General features: G+C 43.2%; 1 protein-coding gene across 5 annotated transcripts; it reads right to left on the bottom strand.

Moving 5' to 3' along the window:
- Positions 1–2,263: 2,263 nt before the first annotated feature.
- CNOT6L (CCR4-NOT transcription complex subunit 6 like) lies at positions 2,264–22,395 on the bottom strand. 5 transcript variants are annotated; one of them, XM_029284215.1, is made up of 13 exons: positions 22,278–22,389; positions 20,864–21,050; positions 19,955–20,040; positions 16,970–17,059; positions 16,417–16,485; positions 13,664–13,821; positions 11,279–11,433; positions 10,466–10,617; positions 9,468–9,488; positions 7,286–7,288; positions 6,453–6,659; positions 4,339–4,541; positions 2,264–2,479 (listed from the first exon to the last, which is right to left on the bottom strand). In XM_029284215.1, exons 1-13 carry the CDS (start codon positions 22,387–22,389, stop codon positions 2,267–2,269), a joined length of 1,656 nt encoding a protein of 551 aa, XP_029140048.1. In that variant the 3' UTR covers positions 2,264–2,266. The 5 variants fall into 5 exon arrangements, with proteins under 5 accessions (XP_029140048.1, XP_029140047.1, XP_015671867.1 ...); XM_029284214.1 differs by lacking the exons at positions 7,286–7,288; positions 9,468–9,488 and adding an exon at positions 10,149–10,175; XM_015816381.1 differs by lacking the exons at positions 7,286–7,288; positions 9,468–9,488 and adding an exon at positions 10,086–10,099 and having other exon boundaries at positions 6,453–6,680; positions 10,477–10,617.
- Between the last annotated feature and the right edge of the window lie 400 nt (positions 22,396–22,795).

The following is a 22,795-nucleotide window of genomic DNA, read 5'->3' as shown; positions in this document are numbered from 1 at the left end:
AAAACATAAAAAACAAAATTTGCCTTTGTTGCTGCTGTTGAAAAGTTAAGTAAGTGTGACTCTATCCACTAAGGGCTTATTGTTGAGTGCTTTTCTTTTCGCTGATTTTGGCTGGGCAGCAGCGACAGGTGCAAGGGATCAAAATAGGCCAGGTGAAAAAGACGTAGTATCTTCTAAGTGCATGCAGCCACCATCTTGCTTGCTCAGGACCCCTTCTCTGTACTGGAACAGCCAAGGCCTTAATATTCTGCTCAAGCCCATCACAATAGCAGTTGCCCTGAGTGGATAACAGCCTCATCTCTTCTCCTAAAGAGATGACATTAAAAGAATATTTTCCCACCCTCCAGAAGAAAGAAAGGTTTTAAAATGGCCACCAGAAGCACACGTGCACGCGAGGATGCTTAAAGAGTTCGTAAAGAAAGAAAATTAACAGCTGGGAACAAACAAGCAGGTTCCCTTTTTTAAAAAAAAACCAAAAACAAACCCAACTTGACAGGGAAAAAAAGGAAACAACAACAACAACAAAAAGAATTAAAAGCATGACATGGCTATTTGGCGACTAGGGTTCGGGGGAAAAAAGGCGGGAAAATGCTGAGGGAATGGTTAGGTCAGGGGAAGGCAACCTTGGCTCTTTTGTGACTTGTGGACTTCAACTCCCAGAATTCCTGAGTCAGTCATGCTGACTCAGGAATTCTGGGAGTTGAAGTCCACAAGTCACAAAAGAGCCAAGGTTGCCTACCCCTGAGTTAGGTTAATATTCTTCTCACTTTCGTGTTGAAATAAAAAAATTGCACCGAGAAAAAAAATTGCTTGTTTTGCCTGAAGGAGGCTGAAACTAAATATCTATCTCCCACTTTAGTTCTATTAACCTTTCTTAACCAAATACTTTAAAAGGGACACGGAAGGCATTTATAATTTAAAAAAGATAAAAAGGAAGGTTGTGTTTTGGTTGGAATCTCTATACGGTGGAGATCTAGCCGGAGAATTCTTTTGGCTGATTTTAAATATAGCGGTCAGCATTTCATTGGATGCCCTCAGTTATTGTTTTTCCCTCTCGGTCATCTGTCCCGCTACCTGTGTTTCTCTGAAGGGATCCAATTTGTAATTTGGGGTTTCCTTCAAGTAAAAGACAGGTGCTATCTTACTCTTCTGGTGGACAAGACGGCTTCAAGCCAGAAGTTCAGATTCATCCCTGTCCCTTAGTGCAATGGAGGTGACTCAGTGAATTTCAGACCAGAGCATGCAACCTTTTATAGTTCGGAAGTGGAGGTGGTGCACCTGGGGACTTAGTGCCAGATGCAACCAGATATTTATGGAAAAGCTCTCTCCTGCACAGAGCAATTTTTTTTTTAATGGCAGGAAGACTAGCATCTCGCAACTTGGTTAGTTTAAATGAAAAGTGAACAAATTTGTACTCAGAATCAGCACTGAAAACAGTTAAGTGCTATTTCCAATGATATACAATTCCTTACAGCAGGGGTAGGCAACCTTGGCTCTTTGATGACTCGTGGACTTCAACTCCCAGAATTCCTGAGCCAGCCAAGCTGGCTCAGGAATTCTGGGAATTGAAGTCCACGAGTCATAAAAGAGCCACGGTTGCCTACCCCTGCCCTACAGCAATGTTTCTCAACCTTGGGAATTTTAAGATGTGTGGACTTCAACTCCCAGAATTGAAAGCTGGCTGGGGAATTCTGGGAGTTGAAGTCCACACACTTTAAAAATCTCGAGGCTGAGAAACACTGAGCTACAGGGCCATGCATGTTGTCTAATCTAGTGCAGAGGAAATAAAAAAAAAAAAAAATGAGTTATTTGGGAGCAGGGGGAAGGACTCATCTGGCTGTGACTGGAAAAAAAATGGGCAAAAAATACAAAACCTTTAGCTATGGATGTATACATGTAAGCAAATCCCTCCTTTCTGATTTGACCGTTGATTAAGGCAGCTTTCCGTTAAAACATGTAAAGCTTGCCGCCTTTTCTCTGTATGTACTTTGTGTGTCTGTACCTTCGAAACAACCTCCCCCACTCAAAAAAAAAAACCTGAAAAAGGGGAACAAACAACAACTTTGGTTCCAGCCCTAGTGCCAAGTGGTACCAATATGCACCGAAAATTGTGCAAAATTGTACTGTCAACGCAGGAAACGGGAAAGGAGCATGAAGCAGCAGCTATTAAAAGGTTGGCCATACTTCACTCCTACAGACTTTGATTTACAACTGTACAAGTCCATAAACAAATGAACAGGTCCCTGCCCTCGAAAAAAGAGCAGCACTACCTCCTGCTTGGCAAATGGATGCCGTTGATCGGAGGCAGGAATGGAGGGTGGAGCTCAAGCTGAGTCAACAGTGAGAAGTGGTCGGAAGGGATGTGAGGGTGGGGACACCCCGTGATGTTGTTCTCAACCAGCCAGTGAGGATCCAAAGGCCCCAGGACACCAAGCACATTCATGTGAGTGTTGGAATAAAAAATATAGTCAATTACACCCTAGAGGAGGAGAGAGAGAGAAGGGTGGGGGGAGAGGGAAAGTATAAATACAGACAGAAAACACAAAGCTGTTAATAGATTAGGTCAGTGATGGCGAACCTTTTAGAGACCGAGTGCCCAAACTGCAACCCAAAACCCACTTATGTATCGTCGGGTGCCGGGTGGGCGTGCCCCATTGGGTGGGTGTGGCCCATTGGGTGGGCGTGGCTGCGGTGATAACGGCAGACTGGGTGGGACTAAAAAGTTCAATCAATCAATTTTTTTTTCGTGAGAAGTTGAAATTGATTGAACCTTTTTTTTTTTTTTTTTTTTTTGCACAAGGCGGCAGAGGCCTAAAGCAAAAGGTTTTCTAAAACCCAGCTGAAGGCCTAGGGCTGGGGCAACGGCGCACGTGCCCACAGAGAGGGCTCTGCGTGCCACCTATTTTATTATTATTATTTAAATAATAATAATAAAATAATAAATAATAGGTTTGCCACCACAGGATTAGGTTATGTTCCCCTTTAAAAAAAAGAAGAAATGTTCTTTTTAGTCCTTAAATATTAAGGCATGTAAAATGGGTGATTTCAAATTGAAAATCTGCCTTTACTTTAATTAACTTATCAGGGAGGGATATAAAGCCTCCTCTGGCTTGATTTCATTTCCAGGGACAAAAGAAGGATGGTTTGTTGCTACAGGCAGCAAAACTGACAACTGCACGAAACACAAAGGTCACATTGACATCTGCACAGTTAGTCCTCCATTTAGGATTATAACTGAGCTCGGAATTACAGGTGTAAGTGGGTCAACCATGTGAATGTACCCAATTTTATGACCTTTTTTGCAACAGTTGTTAAGTGAACCTGTTTTCTTCAATGGGCATTTTTGTTAGAAACTGGAAGTAAATGCTGGGCAGAAAACACCCCAAAAAATCAGCTGTATGATTTCGAGGTGCTGCAAATGGTAGTAAATGCAAGCCGGTTGCCAAGCACCCAAAACGTGATCACATGACCATGGTGTGTTTGTGCGGCCACCTGGAACATGGTTTTAAGTAGCTCTGGGGAGATCTGTCGTATCCTTGAATGGTTGTTAAGCAACTGTTCATTAAGCAAGGAAACATGTGGAGGTCTCCTCCAGTTAAATTAGACCAGGGGTCTTCAAACTTGGCAATTTTAAGACTTGTGGACTTCAAATCCCAGAATTCCTCAGCCAATCCTGCTGGTGGGGAATTTTGGGAGTTGAAGTACACAAGTCTTAAAGTTGCCAAGTTTGGAGATCCCTCAGTTAGACTGTAAGCTAATCAGAATCCTATAAGCCAGAGGTCTTGAAACTTAGCAACTTTAAGACTTGTGGACTTCAACTCCCAGAATTCCTCAGCCAGCCCTGAGGGCTGGCTGAGGAATTCTGGGAGTTGAAATCCACAAGTCTTAAAGTTGCCAAGTTTCAAGACCCCTGCTGTAAGCTAATCAGCATTTGGGCACTAGAGATTTAGGAGCCCAGCTCTATTCATTATGAGGTTAACATGAAAAGAGAACTTGCAATAATGAACTGTTAAAATGGGTGAATTCCGTTATACAGTACTAACTTACAAAACATCAGACTAAAGGTTCTAATCCAGAATTTACATCTCCTTTTAAATATCATGGCAAAATTGGACTACCTATACAGATTTATGAAGTCACTGAAGCAGTGAGCTTAAATGGACTCCAGAAGATGGTAGAGGACAGGAAGACCTGGAGGAACGTTGTCCATGGGGTCGCGATGGGTCGGACACGACTTCGCAACTAACAACAACATCTTTTTCCACATGGGAGTTCACAAGCCACCATGGATGGTGCAGTTTTTTTCTTCGGGGACTATTTTTATCAAACTGTACTTACCTTGAAATCAAAAGTGTAATTAGTATAAGGCATCAAGTTGTTTTCATAGGCGCTCTTGAGTTGGAAACCATGGGTGATTCTTCCTTCAGAAGCCCCATTCTTTCCATTGCCACTGAAGTTCATGAGACACTCATTATAACGCAGCTCCTTGAAGTCTTTGTGGTTGTCGGCCACTATTCCATTGCTTAAGTATTCCACAACACCTGGTTTGAATAACCAACAGTTGAAAGACTGAATTCACCATAACTCAATGCTTCAACATTTATTGCGCAACAGCAAGAGAACAATTTCCTTTTTTTTAAGACAGTTATGAACATTTACAAAAACCAAAAAAAAATCTATACAAAATGTTTTACAGATGGCACCTAACACCAGTGAGGTTAGTAAAAATGTTTAAAAACATATCTAACAACTGTTGGAAATGGAGACAAAAACCAGGCATTTATTACCATCTTTGGTGGATTGCCCCAAAGCCAAAAGATTTTGGTCAAGAATACACATATGGTTAGAAAAAATTACTAAAAAACATATAGATTTTAAGCCAGAATTATTTTTGTTAGACATAATTGTAGGAAACTATTTTAGATTGTGCAGAAATGGATAGACTGACACTGAAAATGAAAGAGAAAGAAGATTCAATATACTAAGTTTAGAACATGGGATACCTTTTATCAATGGCTAGAAAAACGAGGTAGAGAGAAAGGAATTTAACATGTATTAGTAAGTTAAATGTTGGAACCCAGACACCATGTTGCTGATAAAATACTAAGCATTTGTGACTATAAAAAAATTAATAAATATATATATATAAAAAATGTATTCAATAGTTACAGCCACAATTGTTATTGAAGACCCACTGAGTTTACTGCACTGGAATTAAAAAAGTTGCTTAATGTCCTAACGGATTCTTGTTTATGGCTAAAAACAACTTGTACCAAATGAAAAATTACTAGTTCGACCAAGGACTTGTGCATATTCACTCAGGTCAGCCTAATCCAACTGAACAAAAATCTCTGCCAATATTAAAATACTAATCTATAATCTGAGAAACATGTCAGACAAAGCTTAACTTGGAGAAGTGAAGCCATGCTATTTCAAGAACACAGATCAGAATTTAATTGTGAAGCTGCAAATCTGTGTTCATTGCATAGGAGAGAATAAATTCCCAAATTCACAAAATTTGGGTGTGAGTCTCAATACTTAGAACACATCAACATTTTCTCCACAGCTGACCTGGTTCAATTATAGGCTGCCTTTTTCCAATTACTTTTTTTTATTTTATTCAATTTAAACCTCATTTTTCTACTTTGGCAAAAGCCAGAGTGGCTAATAAATCATGCAATCATTCTACAATTATTTTGGCAGAAATGCATTTTCTAGTGTGCTCATCTTTCCAAGAAAATTCGGACAGTCCTCTCGTCTGTGTCTGTCTGTCTGTCTGTCTGTCTCTCTCTCTCTCTCTCTACACACACACACACACACACACACACACTAAATTTTTGTTTTGGATTGCTAACAAAGAGTTAAAGGGAGACTGGGATAGCTATTTCGAGCTAATTAGCTCTCATCAGCCAGCCATACCCTTCTGAGATTCGACGTTAGGCAGCTGTGTTGACCCCTAGGCCTTTCCCTATTCTAAGCATTTTCTTAATAAAAATATCATAACAACCTTAATAATTTGTTATCAGATATTCTCTAGATATTAATTTTAATCCCAAACCCAATGCTTAAATCCATTTCTTCTATTCAAAATAACTGCATTCATTATTAAAACCCCTTTTTTCAAATTTAATCAACTATAATCATGTAGAGACAGCTTTGTAAAAACTCTTGAGATAAAAGTAAAGGAAAGTAGATGCCATTATTGATCTGTTTTGTTCTTTATTACCTAAAGAACAGCTTCTGGGGAAAAAACAGAGTAGACATAATATATCTGACCTTCTAATTCCCTCTCACTCAAGTAATTAAAAAACAATCATAATTAAACATACTGTCTTAAACACTGAAAGCGGTTCTTCTAACAATATTTTAAGTTTTGCACAAAGATTAAAATTATTCTTAAAAAATAAAGGCATGGGTCAACTCCAAAGTCAAAATCAACTGCTTCCAAATACCTGAATCAGGCAGTGAATTGAGATCTGCACACAGCACCAGAGGAATGGAATTTGTGTCTGCTGTTGGGCTTCCAGGCTGATCAGAGGCTTTCTCAAGAATATTTTTAAGTTCGGAGACAAACATCATCGTCTGGACAAGCTTTACATCTGAATATTCAGGGTCCCAATGCATATGGGCATTTGCTATTATAAGCAGCTGGCTGTCCACTGTATGAAGTGGTTTCATACCTAAGATCAAGGCATCGTTGACAAAATTAAACCAATTCATCCTGAGATATGGAATTGCATTTGTGCGCATAGTTAACTGTCAACGCTGCTAACATCAGATGTTTTTGCTTTGACAAGAGTTAGAGATGCAACCATTTTCTTCTTATGTTTTACTTTTAGAGTTAGATGATGCTGGGGGGGGGGAGGAATGTGCATGAGAGTTTAGACAGACATAACAATACTGGGCCTAGTGTGTGAACCAAGGTTAATGAAATAAGAGATGATAAGAATTGGCCGTGTTGGAGAACTGGAGGGAGGGCCTGCAGTTTCAAACTAATTGGAGAATGTGATTTATAAAGGTTAATTGGAGGAGGGAATTGTGCTTTGATACTATGGGCTCAGGGGAGGGGAACTTAGTTTTTGGCTTTCATTGTATGCTTCTCAAATAAAGATTCTTTAAGGTAAACAATGCCTCGAAGTTCTTTTGAGAGTTTCTTCTGTCGGAACCATGACAGTAACTTTTATGGATTCCGGATTTGCAGTGTTACCTTCACAGCCAGTGAAGGGATGGGATGAGACACTTACAAATGGGGAGGAGTTTGTAACGTAACGTATTTCTCCCCTACTGCCTATTTTGGCACAACAGACACACCTCCATGAACACAACCTGGTTACAGGGACGATGCAATGCACAGAGGCGTCAACTGGACCTGCTTTCCCCACTTGGTGCTCTGCAGGTATAGGACCTGGGTTGGATATAGCCCGCCACCCAACATCATCAGGTCCCCAAAAGAAATATATCCACCTGGCCTGAAGCAGAGAGGGGCCATCCATTGGGCCTCTTTTGTGAGAGCTCACGGGCCTCTCAGTGGCCATTTTAGCAACGGATTCAACAGGTGTCTTGGCATGAGCAGAGCAATTTAGTCCTCTGCCTAGTGCTGGTGAGAATGAGATCAAGCTGGTGGAAGTAGTAGTAGTAGTAGTAGTAGTAGTAGTGGGAGGAGGAGGAGGAGGAGGAGGAGGAGGAGGAGGAGGAGGAGGAAACTGTGACTGTGGGATAGCCTTTGAGCAGTGTTTCTCAACCTTGGCAACTTTACGATGTGTGGACTTCAACTCCCAGAATTCTCCAGCTAGCGTTGCTAGCTGGAGAATTTTGGGAGTTGAAGTCCACACATCGTAAAGTTGCCAAGGTTGAGAAACACTGCGCTTTGAGCCCAGTGCAGAAGGTTGCCAACTCCTGCTCTAATTCTCCCTTGCAGTGCCTGCCCTATGACTCCAATTAACAATAATCATGGGCCCACCCTCGATTATCAGGAAGGTAAATACCGAACTTGATTCCCCATCTGAATTCTCCTGTCATTCCACATTAATGTTACAGGAGATACCACCCCTCTTCTTCCAGGCCTCATTTAACCCACTCAAAGAATTCTGAAAAGATGCAGATGATGATTTTTTTTCCCCTTCCTGGTTGTGATGAGCAGATCTTCTCCTCCAGAAGCTGCCTTGGCAAATTCTCATGCTTTGTCAGCTTCATTTAAGCAAAGTAGTGCTGTTGCTACAAAAAGGCAGCCAGTTTGGTGTAGCACTTAAAGCACCAGGTTAGAAACCAAGAGACTAGGATGTCCAGTCCCTGCGCTTTAGATGGGAAGCTATCAGTCCCTCTCTCTCAGCCCTAGAAGAAGGAGGCAATCGCGAAACACTTCTAAAATATTGCAATGAAAACTGCAGGAACTGGTCCAGGCAGTCACCATGAATCAAGACTGACTCACAGGTCCAGCCCCCCCTGTCTCCAAATTACAAAGCTGGTCATGTACATTCCAGATTCTGGATTAGCCTCAAGACCAGTGGTTCTCAACCTTTTTAATGCCGCGACCCCCAACCGGTCGTAAGTTGAGGACTAAACCGGTCGTAAGTCGAGGACTAAACCAGTCGTACGTCGAGGACTACCCAACCGGTCATAAGTCGAGGACTTTCCCTGCCCGGGAACGCCGCACATGCGTGGTTCTGCCCCCTGCGCCGGCCGAGGCGTAGCTGGCAAGCGGCAGAGACGGAGCAGGCCAACCACCAGCTGGCCCAGCCCAAGGGAGGTAAGGCACCCGCCGGAAAAGGGGAAAAATGGCGGACAGCCTTGCTTGGCGACCCCCGTGAAATGGTCGATCGACCCCAAATGGGGTCACGACCCATAGGTTGAGAACCGCTGCTCAAGACATAGAAGCCTAGAAGGACTTTAGACTAGAGGTCCCCAACCTTTTGGGCACCNTGTGACTGTGGGATAGCCTTTGAGCAGTGTTTCTCAACCTTGGCAACTTTACAATGTGTGGACTTCAAGTCCCAGAATTCTCCAGCTAGTGTTGCTAGCTGGAGAATTCTGGGACTTGAAGTCCACACATCGTAACTGTGTTTTGAGCCCAGTGCAGAAGGTTGCCAACTCCTGCTCTAATTCTCCCTTGCAGTGCCTGCCCTATGACTCCAATTAACAATAATCATGGGCCCACCCTCGATTATCAGGAAGGTAAATACCGAACTTGATTCCCCATCTGAATTCTCCGTCATTCCACATTAATGTTACAGGAGATACCACCCCTCTTCTTCCAGGCCTCATTTAACCCACTCAAAGAATTCTGAAAAGATGCAGATGATGATTTTTTTTCCCCCTTCCTGGTTGTGATGAGCAGATTTTCTCCTCCAGAAGCTGCCTTGGCAAATCTCATGCTTTGTCAGCTTCACTTAAGCGAAGTAGTGCTGTTGCTACAAAAAGGCAGCCAGTTTGGTGTAGCACTTAAAGCACCAGGTTAGAAACCAAGAGACCAGGATGTCCAGTCCCTGCGCCTTAGATGGGAAGCTATCAGTCCCTCTCTCTCAGCCCTAGAAGAAGGAGGCAATCGCGAAACGCTTCTAAAATATTGCAATGAAAACTGCAGGAACTGGTCCAGGCAGTCACCATGAATCAAGACTGACTCACAAGTCCAGCCCCCCCTGTCTCCAAATTACAAAGCTGGTCATGTACATTCCAGATTCTGGATTAGCCTCAAGACCAGTGGTTCTCAACCTTTTTAATGCCGCGACCCCCAACCGGTCGTAAGTTGAGGACTAAACCGGTCGTAAGTCGAGGACTAAACCAGTCGTACGTCGAGGACTACCCAACCGGTCATAAGTCGAGGACTTTCCCTGCCCGGGAACGCCGCACATGCGTGGTTCTGCCCCCTGCGCCGGCCGAGGCGTAGCTGGCAAGCGGCAGAGACGGAGCAGGCCGACCACCAGCTGGCCCAGCCCAAGGGAGGTAAGGCACCCGCCGGAAAAGGGGAAAAATGGCGGACAGCCTTGCTTGGCGACCCCCGTGAAATGGTCGATCGACCCCAAATGGGGTCACGACCCATAGGTTGAGAACCGCTGCTCAAGACATAGAAGCCTAGAAGGACTTTAGACTAGAGGTCCCCAACCTTTTGGGCACCAGGGACCGGTTCCGTGGAGAGAGGATTTTCCACAGACTGGAGGGTGCGTGGTTTTGTGTGCTGCCTGCCTCCCGCGAATGGGGCTTTGCTTGTTTGTGCGGCCCGGTTGCTGGCATGCTGCGGCCCGGTACTGGTCCACGGACCGGGGGTTGGGGACCCCTGATTTAAGCCAGTCACTCTCAGTCCAGCCAATTCACAGGGTTGCTGTTATAGTGGAGGGAGAGGAAGGGGAGGAATGGAGACCCACAGGAAGCCAACTCAAAACTCTTGGAGAAAAGCCAAGCTACAAATAGAACAAATAAAACCCAGCCCGCCGCCGTCCTCATTTGGGGGATGAAAACTCAAAACACCCACCTGCCCCAAACAGTTCCTTGTGCACCTCTAACACAACTGCAACTCCGATGTTGTCCTTTGTCATAACTCGATTCAGCATCGCTTCGGACCCTTCTGAGTTGGCCATCGCCACTTGGTTGAACTCGACTGTGTGCTTCTGCACCAGTGTGAACCTGGAACCAAACCCAGACATCCATAGATAAATCACCAATTAAAAAGAGACAGAAACAACTCTACTAAGGACTGTTATTTGTAGGGAAAATAGAAGCACTGACTTCTGACTCTTTTTGATGCAGCAGAATAAGGTAATAATATACAACAGGGGTAGTCAACCTTGGCTCTTTTATGACTCGTGGACTTCAATTCCCAGAATTCCTGAGCCAGCCACGCTGAGGGGAAAGGACGAGTTACCAAACTGAGCCATGCTGGCTCAGGAATTCTGGGAGTTGAAGTCCATGAGTCACAAAAGAGCCAAGGTTGACTACCCCTGGTATACAACTTCAACTTTTTACTTTTATATAATAATATATACTAGCCATTTCTGTAACAACAACCAAATCCTCTTCTATTTGCCCACTGTTTTCATTTTTTTTCTTTGTATTTCTGTTTTATATTTGGATAAACATCTGGAAAAAAGGACGGTTATTTGTAAGAAATGAAAAAAAATAAAAGCCACTGCGAAGAATTCTAAGCATCCCTTCTGCGTGTTGTTTTTTTTTTTACATGCATATGGCGATTTCAGAACTGCTGCATATCTGGCTAGAACAGATGCTGATTTGGGAACAAACCTGGCCGTTTGCCCACTTGAGCCACAACACGGAGGGGATCGCTTACTTGTCCATTTTGAAGAATATTGCACAACCGTCCACATGTTTTCGCTCCTGCTCAGACATGATTTTGGCACGTGACTTTGGAGAAAAAAATCCGTCGTATCCACGCTCTTTTAATGCTGGCAGAAAGAGGGTGAAGTATTGCTCAGTTTCCACTTCCTGGAAGGGAATGCGACACGGTGACTGGTGCACAAGAGAAAGACGTGCAAAAAAGCAGCGACGTTGGCTTCTCTTTGTTTCCCAAAGCCCTATGTTGGAGTGCCAAGGATCCACAGAAGGACTCCTCATGTTACTCACAGCAACAAAGCAAAGAACCGTTGAAGGCGGATTCGCTTAATGCAGTGATGGCGAACCTTTGAGAGATTGAGTGCCCAAAAACTGGCCCTGCCCCCTGCCCCGCCCACCCCACCTGCCTGCAGGGCCACTCACCGCCTCCAGGGCCCGCCGCAGATCGCCCAGGCAGCCCAGCAGCACCATGACGGCCACGCCCTCTGCCCACGCCCCACAGCATCAACTGTGTGCGATGGGGTGTGAGGGCAGACTCTTTGTCTATGCTGCCTGGCTGCCATGTCCTTGGCTGCGCTGCTCCACGTGGGCCACACTCAGGGGCAACTCCTCCAGGGGGGCTGCTGGTGAGGAGGGGGTCGCAGGGGGAGGCAAGGCTGGGGCAATGGCACGTGTGCCCACAGAGAGGGCTCCGAGTGCCACCTCTGGCACCCGTGCCATAGGTTCACCACCACTGCACTAGGGCGACAGCACGCATGCCCACAGAGAGGGCTCTGAGTGCCGCCTCTGGCACCCGTGCCATAGGTTCACCACCACTGCACTAGGGCGACAGCACGCATGCCCACAGAGAGGGCTCTGAGTGCCGCCTCTGGCACCCGTGCCATAGGTTCACCACCACTGCACTAGGGCGACAGCACGCATGCCCACAGAGAGGGCTCTGAGTGCCGCCTCTGGCACCCGTGCCATAGGTTTGCCACCACTGGTCTACGCCAGAGGTCCCCAACCTTTTGGGCACCAGGGACCAGTTTCATGGAGAAAGGTTTTTCCATGGACCGGAGAGTGTGTGCTTTTGTGTGCTGCCTGCATCCCACAGATGGGGCTTTGCTTGTTTGTGTGGACCGGTTGCGAGCATGCCGCGGCCCGGTACTGATCCATGGACCGGGGGTTGGGGACCCCTGGTCCAGGCCCACCAAAAGTCACTGTATTGTAATGCTTAAGGTGATGGAGAACAACCGAACTGAACAGAAAACAGAACAAGAGAGTTGGAAGGGACCTTGGAGGTCTTCTAGTCCAACCCCCTGCCAAGCAGGAGACCCTATATCATTTCAGACAAATGGCTGAGGAAACCCAGGTTCAAATCCACCTTTAATCACAGCAGTCCACTGGGTGAAGATGCTCTCCTCCTCTGTCAGTCCAACCTAACCTCACGAGAGTATTGTAGAGAACAGGCTGAAGGAGTGAGTGTTATGTACACCAGGGCTTTTCAACCTTTTCACCCATTGTACCACTTTTAGGATATGGCAATATCCGAGTACCACCAGTCGCCTAGCAAGGTGTCAAAAACTTGATGACCAAAAAAAGAAAAAAAGAGATGAAGTACAGGTAGTCCTCGACTTACAACAGTTCATTTAGTGACTATTTGAAGTTACAATGGCACTGAAAAAAGTGCCCCCCAAGCCACATCCGAGCAAGACACCTGCCTGCCTGCCCGGTGGCACTCTTCCTCCTGTCCGAGGTTTCCATTGTTGTGAGCATTTCTGTTGAGGATTGGCAGCGGGGGTGGGGTGGGGGGTGTTTGGTCTTTATTACCCCCGTCTGCTGGATGGTTGCAGCAGGTTTTGGTCACTTCACATAATCCTGGGAGACTGTGACCGTCATAAATATGAATCAGTTGCCAAGCATCTGAATGTAAACCACAAGACCCTGGAGAGGCTGCAACATTCCAGCTGATTGGTGCTTCTTCAGGGCTCAGCAGAAGCGCCAGGATCGGTGCCGAGCTCCAGCTGGAGCCTGGCGCTGATCCTGGCGCTTCCACTGAGCCCTGACAGCCCTGCAGCTCCAGCCATCTCTCGCTCAGGCTTGTGCGGTGCTGCCACCAGTTCAGCTCATTCCCCTCCCCTGCTCCACTTTTCTAGGATGGTCACGTACCACCTGCCAGGTGCCAATGTACCACAAGTAGTACCCGTACCACTGGTTGAAAAGCCTTGATGTACACTATCTTAACTCCTGGAGGAAAGGCATGAAGTAATTCTGCCAAACAGGAAGACTTGTCCCTTTCCTCCAAGAAGTAATTTTTAAAACAATTTTATATTTGTAAACAGTTCTTAAGTTGTTCCTGAGTCAGACACCATGATTAAAATAGACCTAAGTTCATTATAATTACCTGAAGACTAATGATATCTGCATCCCAGTTCACAATTTCTTCCATGATTCCCTTTTTTCTATATTCCCAGTTTAGAGCCCAGGAAGGACAGTAGCCATAGAGCTGTCGGGTAGCGTATTTATCACACAATACATTGTAGCACATGACAGTAAACGAAGCTGGAGAAAAAAGAAAGCCAATGATGAGAACAATGATGAACAATGACGTGGGTCAAGGATTTTTTTGACAGAAGGACTACCTTATTCAGCACTACGGATATCAGCACAGTGGCCGAGAGCTGCCAATTTTCAAAGAAAGCAAGAGTAAAACAAATTCTTTAAAATAAAACACATTTTATAGGTTAGTTTGGAGTGGTGGTTAAGGCGCCAGGCTAGAAACCAGGATATGGTGAGTTCCAGTCCCGCCTTAGGCATGAAAGCCGGCTGAGTGACTTTTAGCCAGTCATACTCTCTGTCAGCCCAACTCACTACACAGGGTGATGGTTGTGGAGAAAATAAAAGGAGACAGGAGCATTAGGTATGTTAGCCTCCCGGACTTATTTATAAAAATAATAAAGGGAAATCTATATAAATAAAAATGTAAATGTTCGTTTGTTCAAAATCTTAAATCTCCGAAAGTTCTTCGCCGATTGCTTTGAAATTTTGACACAACGTTGCATTCGAATACGCGCGTGTTTTTATATACCTATATTATATAGATGTCACACCTGTGACAGGTAAAAACATGCTTTTTTTTGAAAAACAGCGCAATCTGTTGGACGTAAAAGCAACACACGCTTTTACCAGACTGAGCCACAGCAACGCGTGGCCGGGTACAGCTAGTAAACAATAAAATGCAAATATATTTAAGCATGGCAAATCCTCTTTTGTTTTTGTATTGCAGGGCTTTCTAGAGAATTTATTAAATGCTGTGCTAGGATCCAAAGGTTGATTGCTAAATGCATTATAGTCTGGGGCCATCAGATAATCTCTCATTTCTTAATCCACAGCAATTATGCACTCTTCAGCAGCCTTGCCGCACATCCTGTCACTTTTGCTTTCTTAAATAAGCCATAATTGTCTAGATTGCCCAAGATAAAATCTAAAATCAAGCAGATCACATTATGGCTTAGTGCAGGGGTAGGCAACCTTGGTTCTTTTATGACTCGTGGACTTCAACTCCCAGAATTCCTGAGCCAGCCATGCTGAGGGGAAAGGGAGAGTTTCCAAGCTGAGCCATGCTGGCTCAGGAATTCTGGGAGTTGAAGTCCACGAGTCATAAAAGCCAAGGTTGCCTACCCCTGATCTAAACTCATCAAATCATGATCTAGATCAGGGGTGGGAACCTTGGCTCTTTTATGACTCGTGGACTTCAACTCCCAGAATTCCTGAGCCAGCATGGCTCAGCTTGGAAACCTCTCCCTTTCCCCTCAGCATGGCTGGCTCAGGAATTCTGGGAGTTGAAGTCCACGAGTCATAAAAGAGCCGAGCTTGCCTACCCCTGGTCTTAGTGTAATGCACAAAACCAACCAGAGAAATTAAACCGGATGCATAGAACCTTCCCCAAGTTACAACAGGCAGGGAGTCATTGCTTAACGACTCTAATTGGGGATGGAACTTCCATTGCTAAGGGATGCAGTTGTCGGGGGGGGGGGGAACATCATGCGATACCACTTATCGACAACAGTTTAGGTAGTCCTGGCTGCAGTCGTTAGGCAAGGATCTCATGCGTTTCCTGCTCTGCCCCCCCCCGCCTATCTTTTGGCCATCCTGTGCTCAGCCGCCCTTGCTGTCCTGCATTGAGGTCCACAGCCATGGTGGGCACACCTGGTCAGCAGTGGGAGGAAGAAGATGGCAATGATCAGCTGGGGACAGCAAGGGTGACAGAGCACCGGGCATTAGATGTCTGATATAGTATAGGGTTTCCTGCCTGAGCAGGGGGCTGGACTAGATGATCTCCAAGGTCCCTTCCAACTATTATTATTGTTGTTGTTGTTGTTGTTGTTGTTCATTAGACATGAACCTCAGTCAACTGAACATTCAAATTGGCTGGTGCTGATGGTTGACACGGGTTGCTACCAGCATCCTAGGTGTCAACCAGGTACCTCCTTAAAATGTAAGATGTTCCGAGTAGCACGGTTTTTTGTAACACTGCTGGAGTTATTGCAGTTGTTGTTATTGTTATTGTTATTATAGATTGCAATCAAAAGGGCAGAGATGGGGGAGAAAAGGCAGGTGGAGAGACTGAAGTACACACTGCAATCATAAATGTGGGCAGGCTTATAAGCATCCGAACTTTTGACCGCGGAGATGCTGCAACGGCTGTAACTTTGAGGCACAAGTACCCATTGTTCAGCACCCTTACAACTTCAAGCGGTTGCTGAATGGATGGTCATTCACTGAGGACTACCTCAGCTTGCTATGGATGAAGCTTCTCTCCTTCCCCTTTAGCTTCTTGTGGTGCTGCTGCAGCATAAACTCAAAATGCATCATTTGAGTTTCCTGGAGTCCCATTAAGCTTAAGCTCTCCCTGACTGGTGCTATCGTCGTTTAAATACTATTCCTCTATTTAGCTTTTAACACAAAGCTTAAATGGAGTGTGGTCTGAGAATGTTCTTATTTTCACACCTTGATTCTTATTTCAGAGGTTCAGTGACTTTCTGCAACCTAAGATACTTTAAAAAAAAAAAAAAGTATAAGGGCCCTCCTATAAGCACAACAATGCCTTGAGTTAGTTGGATCAGAGAGAATACACCTTGCCAATCAAAGTAATACCTGAGGGCAGAATTTGGTCTCGCTCTTTTAATGTAATCCATGGCCTTGGAGGCAGCTGCTCTGGATGAACTGAAATAACGAAGAGACTGAATGTTAATGAGGGTTACAGTCTAATTCAGGGGTGTCAAACTGCCGGCCCGCGGGCCAGATGCGTCATGCCAAAACCACCCCCACCCCAGCTGCGGCAACGGGGAAAAAAAGTCGCGATACGTCGTGACACGTTACGCGACGTGGCGAATTTGACACCCCTGGTCTAATTTCTTGAAGTCCTGGAATTTAATGTCATAATTATGCATGATATAAACATGGTACCCACATGGCACCAAGTAGCCAGTTCTTCTTGGCAAGAGCATTCAGCAGGGGGTTGGACTAGATGACCTCCAAGGTCCCTTCCAACTTTATTATTATTATTATTATTATTATTATTGTGTGTTCAGAGAGCACACGCATCCTTTTAGGAGGACTCTGAATGTAAAATTCTTCCCCTAACAAAGCTTACATTTCATAAGTAGGACAGATTGCTAAGATCATCATTTAAAAAAAAAATTCTTACCTGCTAGATTGTCAAGCATGTAGTTCAACAATTTACGTGTCCCATCTGAATCCTGGTACAGGCTGAGAATATCTTGTGATAAAGGATTGCCTGGAATTGAAGCGAGATTTTTTTAAAAGAAATGGCTTCCACAATAGTCTCAATTTGAATGAATTAATATTTACTGTAACAATCCTTAATTATCCTTAATCCTTAATCTATCTTGGAAGGCTGGTTAACTTAGTAACCTATCTTTCAGTTCTAGAACAAAACAGAAGACCTGATAACATTTTCATCCCTAGAGAAAATACTTCATAAAGACATCAGTGAACTAATAACAGATTTGGAAGGGACCTTAGAGGTCTTATAGTCCAGCCACCTGCTCAGGCAGGAAACCCTATACCATTTCAGACAAATGGTCATCCAATCTCTTCTTAAAAACCTGTAGGGTTGGAGCACCCACAAGTCTAGAGGCAAATCTTTCCACTACTTAATTGTTCTCACTGTCATGAAATTTCTCCTTATTTCTAGGTTGCTTCTCTCCTTGATTAGTTTCCATCCATTGCTTCTTGTCCTGCCTTCAGGTGCTTTGGAGAATAGCTTGACTCCCTCTTCTTTGTGGCAGCCCCTGAGATATTGGAACACTGCTATCCTGTCCCCCCTCGTCCTTCTCTTCATTAAACTAGACATACCCAATTCCTGCAACCGTTCCTTATGTTTTAGCCTCCAGTCCCCTGATCATCTTTGTTGCTCTTCTCTGCACTCTTTCTGGAGTCTCAACGTCTTTTTAATATCGTGGTGACTAAAACTGGATGCAGTATTCCAAGTGTGGTCTTAGCAAGGCATTGTAAAGTGATACTAACAGGAAAGTGGGAGTTATTGTGAAATCCGTTTTGGTGCACAATCAGAAGGACAGTAGGAAGTGATTTCACCATCACCCCATCAAACGAAGAGGTTTATCTCAAACTCTATTTATCTGGTTCTGCCTTCCAAAACAGAGCCTTTCTGCTTTATTTTCTTAATGTTTGGCCGAAGTATTTGGAACTTTTTTTTTTAATTCATGGGGCTGGAACTAAAACAATTTGGACAGAAGTCATCTTTACTAGATAAACGGAAAAGGGCAGATTTCAATGTTCTCCTATCTTTATCTGCAACTGGAGTTTTCAAAGTATTATTCAAAGGCAACTGTGTCTTTGAAGACATTCCTCTTGGCTTGGATTCTTTTTTAGGGCTGATAACGGGTCAAAAACTTTATTAGTACAATAAAATACGTTAACTAGGAAACAAAAGCAAATTGTGTTTGTGGGCTTCAAAGAGGCATTCCATTTGCCAAACAGAACTTGCTCTTTTAAGGAAAATCTACCTGGCTGATCTTGCTTGTAATAGGAGAACAAATTTAACCTTCCCTGCCTGCTCTGCTACTCTATAACTGAGACTTAACTAAGTGTTTCTCGAGTTACACCTGATTCCTGGAAACTATAGGGACACATGTTGGGGTTTTGCCAACCATATAGATTTGTAGTGGTTAGTGCTACTCTATAGGCAGAGTAGCAACAGTATATCGTACCAAAATAAAAGGCTCAAAGCAACCAAAAAAACACCTCAAGGCTGATATAAAGTTTATTGATTGATTGCTTAAGAAGCCCTTCTAAGTTGATTTCAATTGCCATCATTCCCCAGGTTTGGCCAGGCAGGGAGATGATGTTAGAAATACAGAAAAGTTAGAAATAAAGAATCAGGCTAAGAATATACACTATATTATATATTATATTATATTCCTCCCCTCTCCACTTGCCCCCTCCCCTTTTGTGGCATAAATATGGTTTGTTGGAAGCACCAAGTAACTTTTTTTCCCCTTGGGGGGAAACAAAAGTGTATATTTGGGGAAGAGTGTGGAACAGGAGTGCTATTCTCTGTTTCCTTCTCCTGCACCAGATTATGGCTGACTGGTGGGATTCTTGTATGCGGATTTTTTAAAAAAAAGAAACCAATTGCTGAAACTGTTTTGTACAAGAGGCGAAATAAACCGCATATAATATATAAGTATATATTACAGGCAGTCCTTGACTTACAACATATACAGGTAGTCCCAAACAACCATTTGTTTAGCAACCATTCAAAGTTACAACCATTCAAAGTTACATGAAGTATTAATACCACTTTACAATGCCTTGGTAAGGCCACACTTTGAATACTGCATCCAGTTTTGGTCACCACGATGTAAAAAAGATATTGAGACTCTAGAAAGAGTACAGAGAAGAGCAACAAAGATGATTAGGGGACTGGAGGCTAAAGCATATAAGGAACGGTTGCTGGAATTGGGTATGTCTAGTTTAACGAAGAGAAGGACGAGGGGGGACATGACAGCAGCGCTCCAATATCTCAGGGGCTGCCCCAAAGAAGAGGGAGTCAAGCTATTTTCCAAAGTGCCTGAGGGCAGGACAAGAAGCAATGGATGGAAACTAACCAAAGAGAGAAGCAACCTAGAACTAAGGAGAAACTTCCTGACAGTTAGAACAATTAACCAGTGGAACAACCTGCCTCCAGAAGTGGTGAATGCGCCAACACTGGAGGTTTTTAAGAAGAAACTGGACAGCCATTTGTCCGAAGTGGTATAGGGTTTCCTGCCTGAGCAGGGTTGGACTAGATGACCTCCAAGGTCCCTTCCAACTTTATCATCATCATCATCATCATCATTATAAGGGCACTGGTATGCCTTTTGTGACCTTCTGTCGAGCAAAGCCAGATTCGTTTCACAACTCTGTTGCTAATTTAATAACTGCAGTGATTCACTTAACAACTGTGACAAGAAAGGTCGTAAAAGGGACACAACTCACTGAACAACTCTCTTGCTTAGCAATGGAAATTTTGGGCTCAATTGTGGTCGTAAGTCGAGGACAACACGTATTGCCTCCAAGAGGTTAATAGAGGATGGGGAAAAGTCAGACAAAAGGGGAATCGGAGTGACTTAAGCACCCCAAAAATATATGTCTTACTACTCTTTACCTTTCAGTCCAAGGGTTTGTAGCTGGAAGAGCCGTCCAAGTTCATAAGGCAAAACTCGTAACAAATTGTTGTTTAAAAGCAATTCCCTAAAACCAGAGTAAATTATTTAATAAAGGCAGTTTAAAAGAGGTTTACACATCTGCACTCATTGTGATACTTTTCTAAGTGGTGAGATGGAAAACACGAAGAAAGCATCAGAGCCTCTGCGTTAGTATAATCAGCCCACTTCCAGATCAACCATTTCTGAGGATAAAGGTATATAGTTGGTGCCGGATCATAATGTGTATAAACAAAATAACAATTTCTGTTTACAATTTGTCAACCAAAAACTGAAGGAAGTCCACAAAGGTGGCCCAAGGCTGTGGGCTTCAGACTAACCTTTATTTCAGACTGAAATAAAGGATCAGATAAAGAAAGACAAAATATTAGAAGAATTCTTGTCCAGTGTTTAGAAGATTTTTTTTTTAAAAAAAATACCTTTGGCTCTAGAACAGTAGCAGAGCTTGTTTTTCAAGATCATAAACATCCTGACTTGGGACGTTCAGAAATTATTTAAAGTTTTTGAACAAGTATTTTTGCAGATATTAGGCTCATTCCAAAGTACATAAAAATGCCAGAATGGCAGAGGAAAAACTATTATCCAAAATAAGAGTCCCAAGTTGAGTTTTCTACCATATGTGGCGACATTTATCCATAGCTTGAATCAACTTATTTCTTCTGTTTCCTCCTTCCCCAATGCTCTTGATCATATTATGCCAAGGAGCATAAGTTTAAAAATATTACTACTCCACCCACAAATTACGTAAAAAGAAAAGCACAAAAATTCTTGCATCAATACAGTAGCCAAGACAACAGCAGCAAAAACTCTTTTAGATTTGAGATTATTGCTGAAGAGAATTCAATTCTCACCTGAGAGAAACCATGTTTCCTAGTTCTGCTGGTAAACTTCGGAGTTTGTTGGATGAGAGATCCAGGTAAACCAGATTATGAAGCTTGGCAATATCAGGTGGAATGCGAGTCAAATAGTTGTCATTGAGGTGGAGAGCAGTCAAGTGGGTTAATGACCAAAGTGATGTACTTAAATTGCGCACTCTACCTAAAATCAGAAACAGGTAGAGAGAGTTAAGAGGTTTTTTCTACAAGCTCAACAAATATACTTAATTTTGCAATTGCAACAAAATATACTAATCATTTACCTAAGATAGATAGATAGATAGATAGATAGATAGATAGATAGATAGGTAGGTAGGTAGGTAGGTAGGTAGGTAGGTAGGTGGGTAGGGATAGATAGATAGATAGATAGATAGATAGATAGATAGATAGATAGATAGATAGATAGATAGATAGATAATTACAAGTTCTGTTCACTATAACTTCTATATATATGCCTTTGTGAAAAAGTGTCAAAAATAGGTAGGTAGGTAGGTAGGTGGGTAGGGGAGAGAGAGAGAGAGAGAGAGAGAGAGAGAATTACAAGTTCTGTTCACTATAACTTCTATATATATGCCTTTGTGAAAAAGTGTCAAACTAGCTAAACAAACAACTAAGAATTATCTTGAATCAAAAAACTTTACTGGCTAGCTGAAGAGGCAAAATTTGTATTTCTTACAGGTAAAGAGAGATGTCAAGATCAAAGAATCAAATATTAAACAATCGCCTCTTCTACAAAAACACATTATTTTTTAAAAAATTCTTCTCTGCGCATTTGGATTAAATTAAGTATTTAAGAAGGATGCATTTAAAGTTATGCATCTGAGTAGGAAAAATGAAAGTTACAAATCCAGCTTGGCAATACTGGAAGTCTTTGACTTACAACTAACTAGTTGCTTTGAAATTGAGATGGACCAAAGAAAAGGTACTTACGACCTGGATTCGAAGTTCTGGTGGCCACCATCACCACCCCAGTCACTTGACTGCATTTTGGGTGCTTGGCTACCATCCCACATTTACGGCCATCTGCAGTATCCCATAGTCACATGACTGTGTTTACTTCGCTTCAAACAGAAAATGTCCATTATGGACAATGGGTTCGCTTAACAACCGCAGCACTTGCTTAATGACTGCAGATTTGCTTACCGACCATGGCAAATCACTTAATGACTACTGTAAAAAAAAAATCCAGTCGATCACAAGACGACCTGCATGACTTTCAACATAACTCCCAATTCAATTATGGTCGTAAGCTGAGGACTGCCTGTATAAAAAGGATCTGCTAAAAACACACACGATCCCTCGAAAAGCTTTAATAGCAGCATAGAGTCCAGATCACAGGGAGTTAATTGTTCTACTTTCCTTTGATCTGGTCATTTATCAGATTCCTTACCCGAGATTTCCAACTCTGCCCAGTGGGACTTCTTCCCATTGGCTACCTCTTCTGCTGACATGATGGTATATATTCTGCGAGGATCTGGAGGATCATATTTTTCCTTTGGCATCCCTGTTAGTCTGAAAGAGGCGGTAAGGTCATTATTACAGCATGCAAGTAATAACAAACAGTTTTCTCATCATTAAATGACTCATAAGCATGACAGATAACTGGTGTACAATATGGAATAAAAAGTTTGTTTGCTACAAAATGCTGCCCTGAAAATTAAGGTAGACATAATGGGAGCCACCCCCTCGTCTTAAAAAGTTGTATTTATTACTACAGGTAGTCCTCGACTTACAACCGTTCATTTAGTGACCTTTCAAAGTTGCAGCGGCACTGAAAAAAGTGACTTATGACCTTTTTTTTTACATTTATGACCGTTACAGCAACAGATCACGTGATCAAAATTCAGACGCTTGGCAACTGACTCATATTTATGTCAGTTGTGGTGTTATGAAGTCATCTTTTGCCAC

Source organism: Protobothrops mucrosquamatus, unplaced genomic scaffold (assembly GCF_001527695.2).
Source record: "Protobothrops mucrosquamatus isolate PMUCROS unplaced genomic scaffold, P.Mucros_1.0 scaffold440, whole genome shotgun sequence".
NCBI lineage: Eukaryota > Metazoa > Chordata > Lepidosauria > Squamata > Viperidae > Protobothrops > Protobothrops mucrosquamatus.
Note: the sequence above shows the minus strand (reverse complement) of the source record. Positions and strands in the feature narration are given on the sequence as shown.

What these genes read in the sequence shown, in the direction of transcription:
- CNOT6L (XM_029284213.1), bottom strand. Translation starts at nt 22,389, where the DNA reads ATGCCAAAGGAAAAATATGATCCTCCAGATCCTCGCAGAATATATACC. An exon ending in AGACCAAATTCTGCCCTCAG is followed by an intron (nt 13,822 to 16,416) that starts GTATTACTTTGA and finishes TTTTTTCTCCAG; the next exon opens with CTTCGTTTACTGTCATGTGC. An exon ending in CAGATATCATTAGTCTTCAG is followed by an intron (nt 11,458 to 13,663) that starts GTAATTATAATG and finishes CTTGTGCACCAG; the next exon opens with TCACCGTGTCGCATTCCCTT.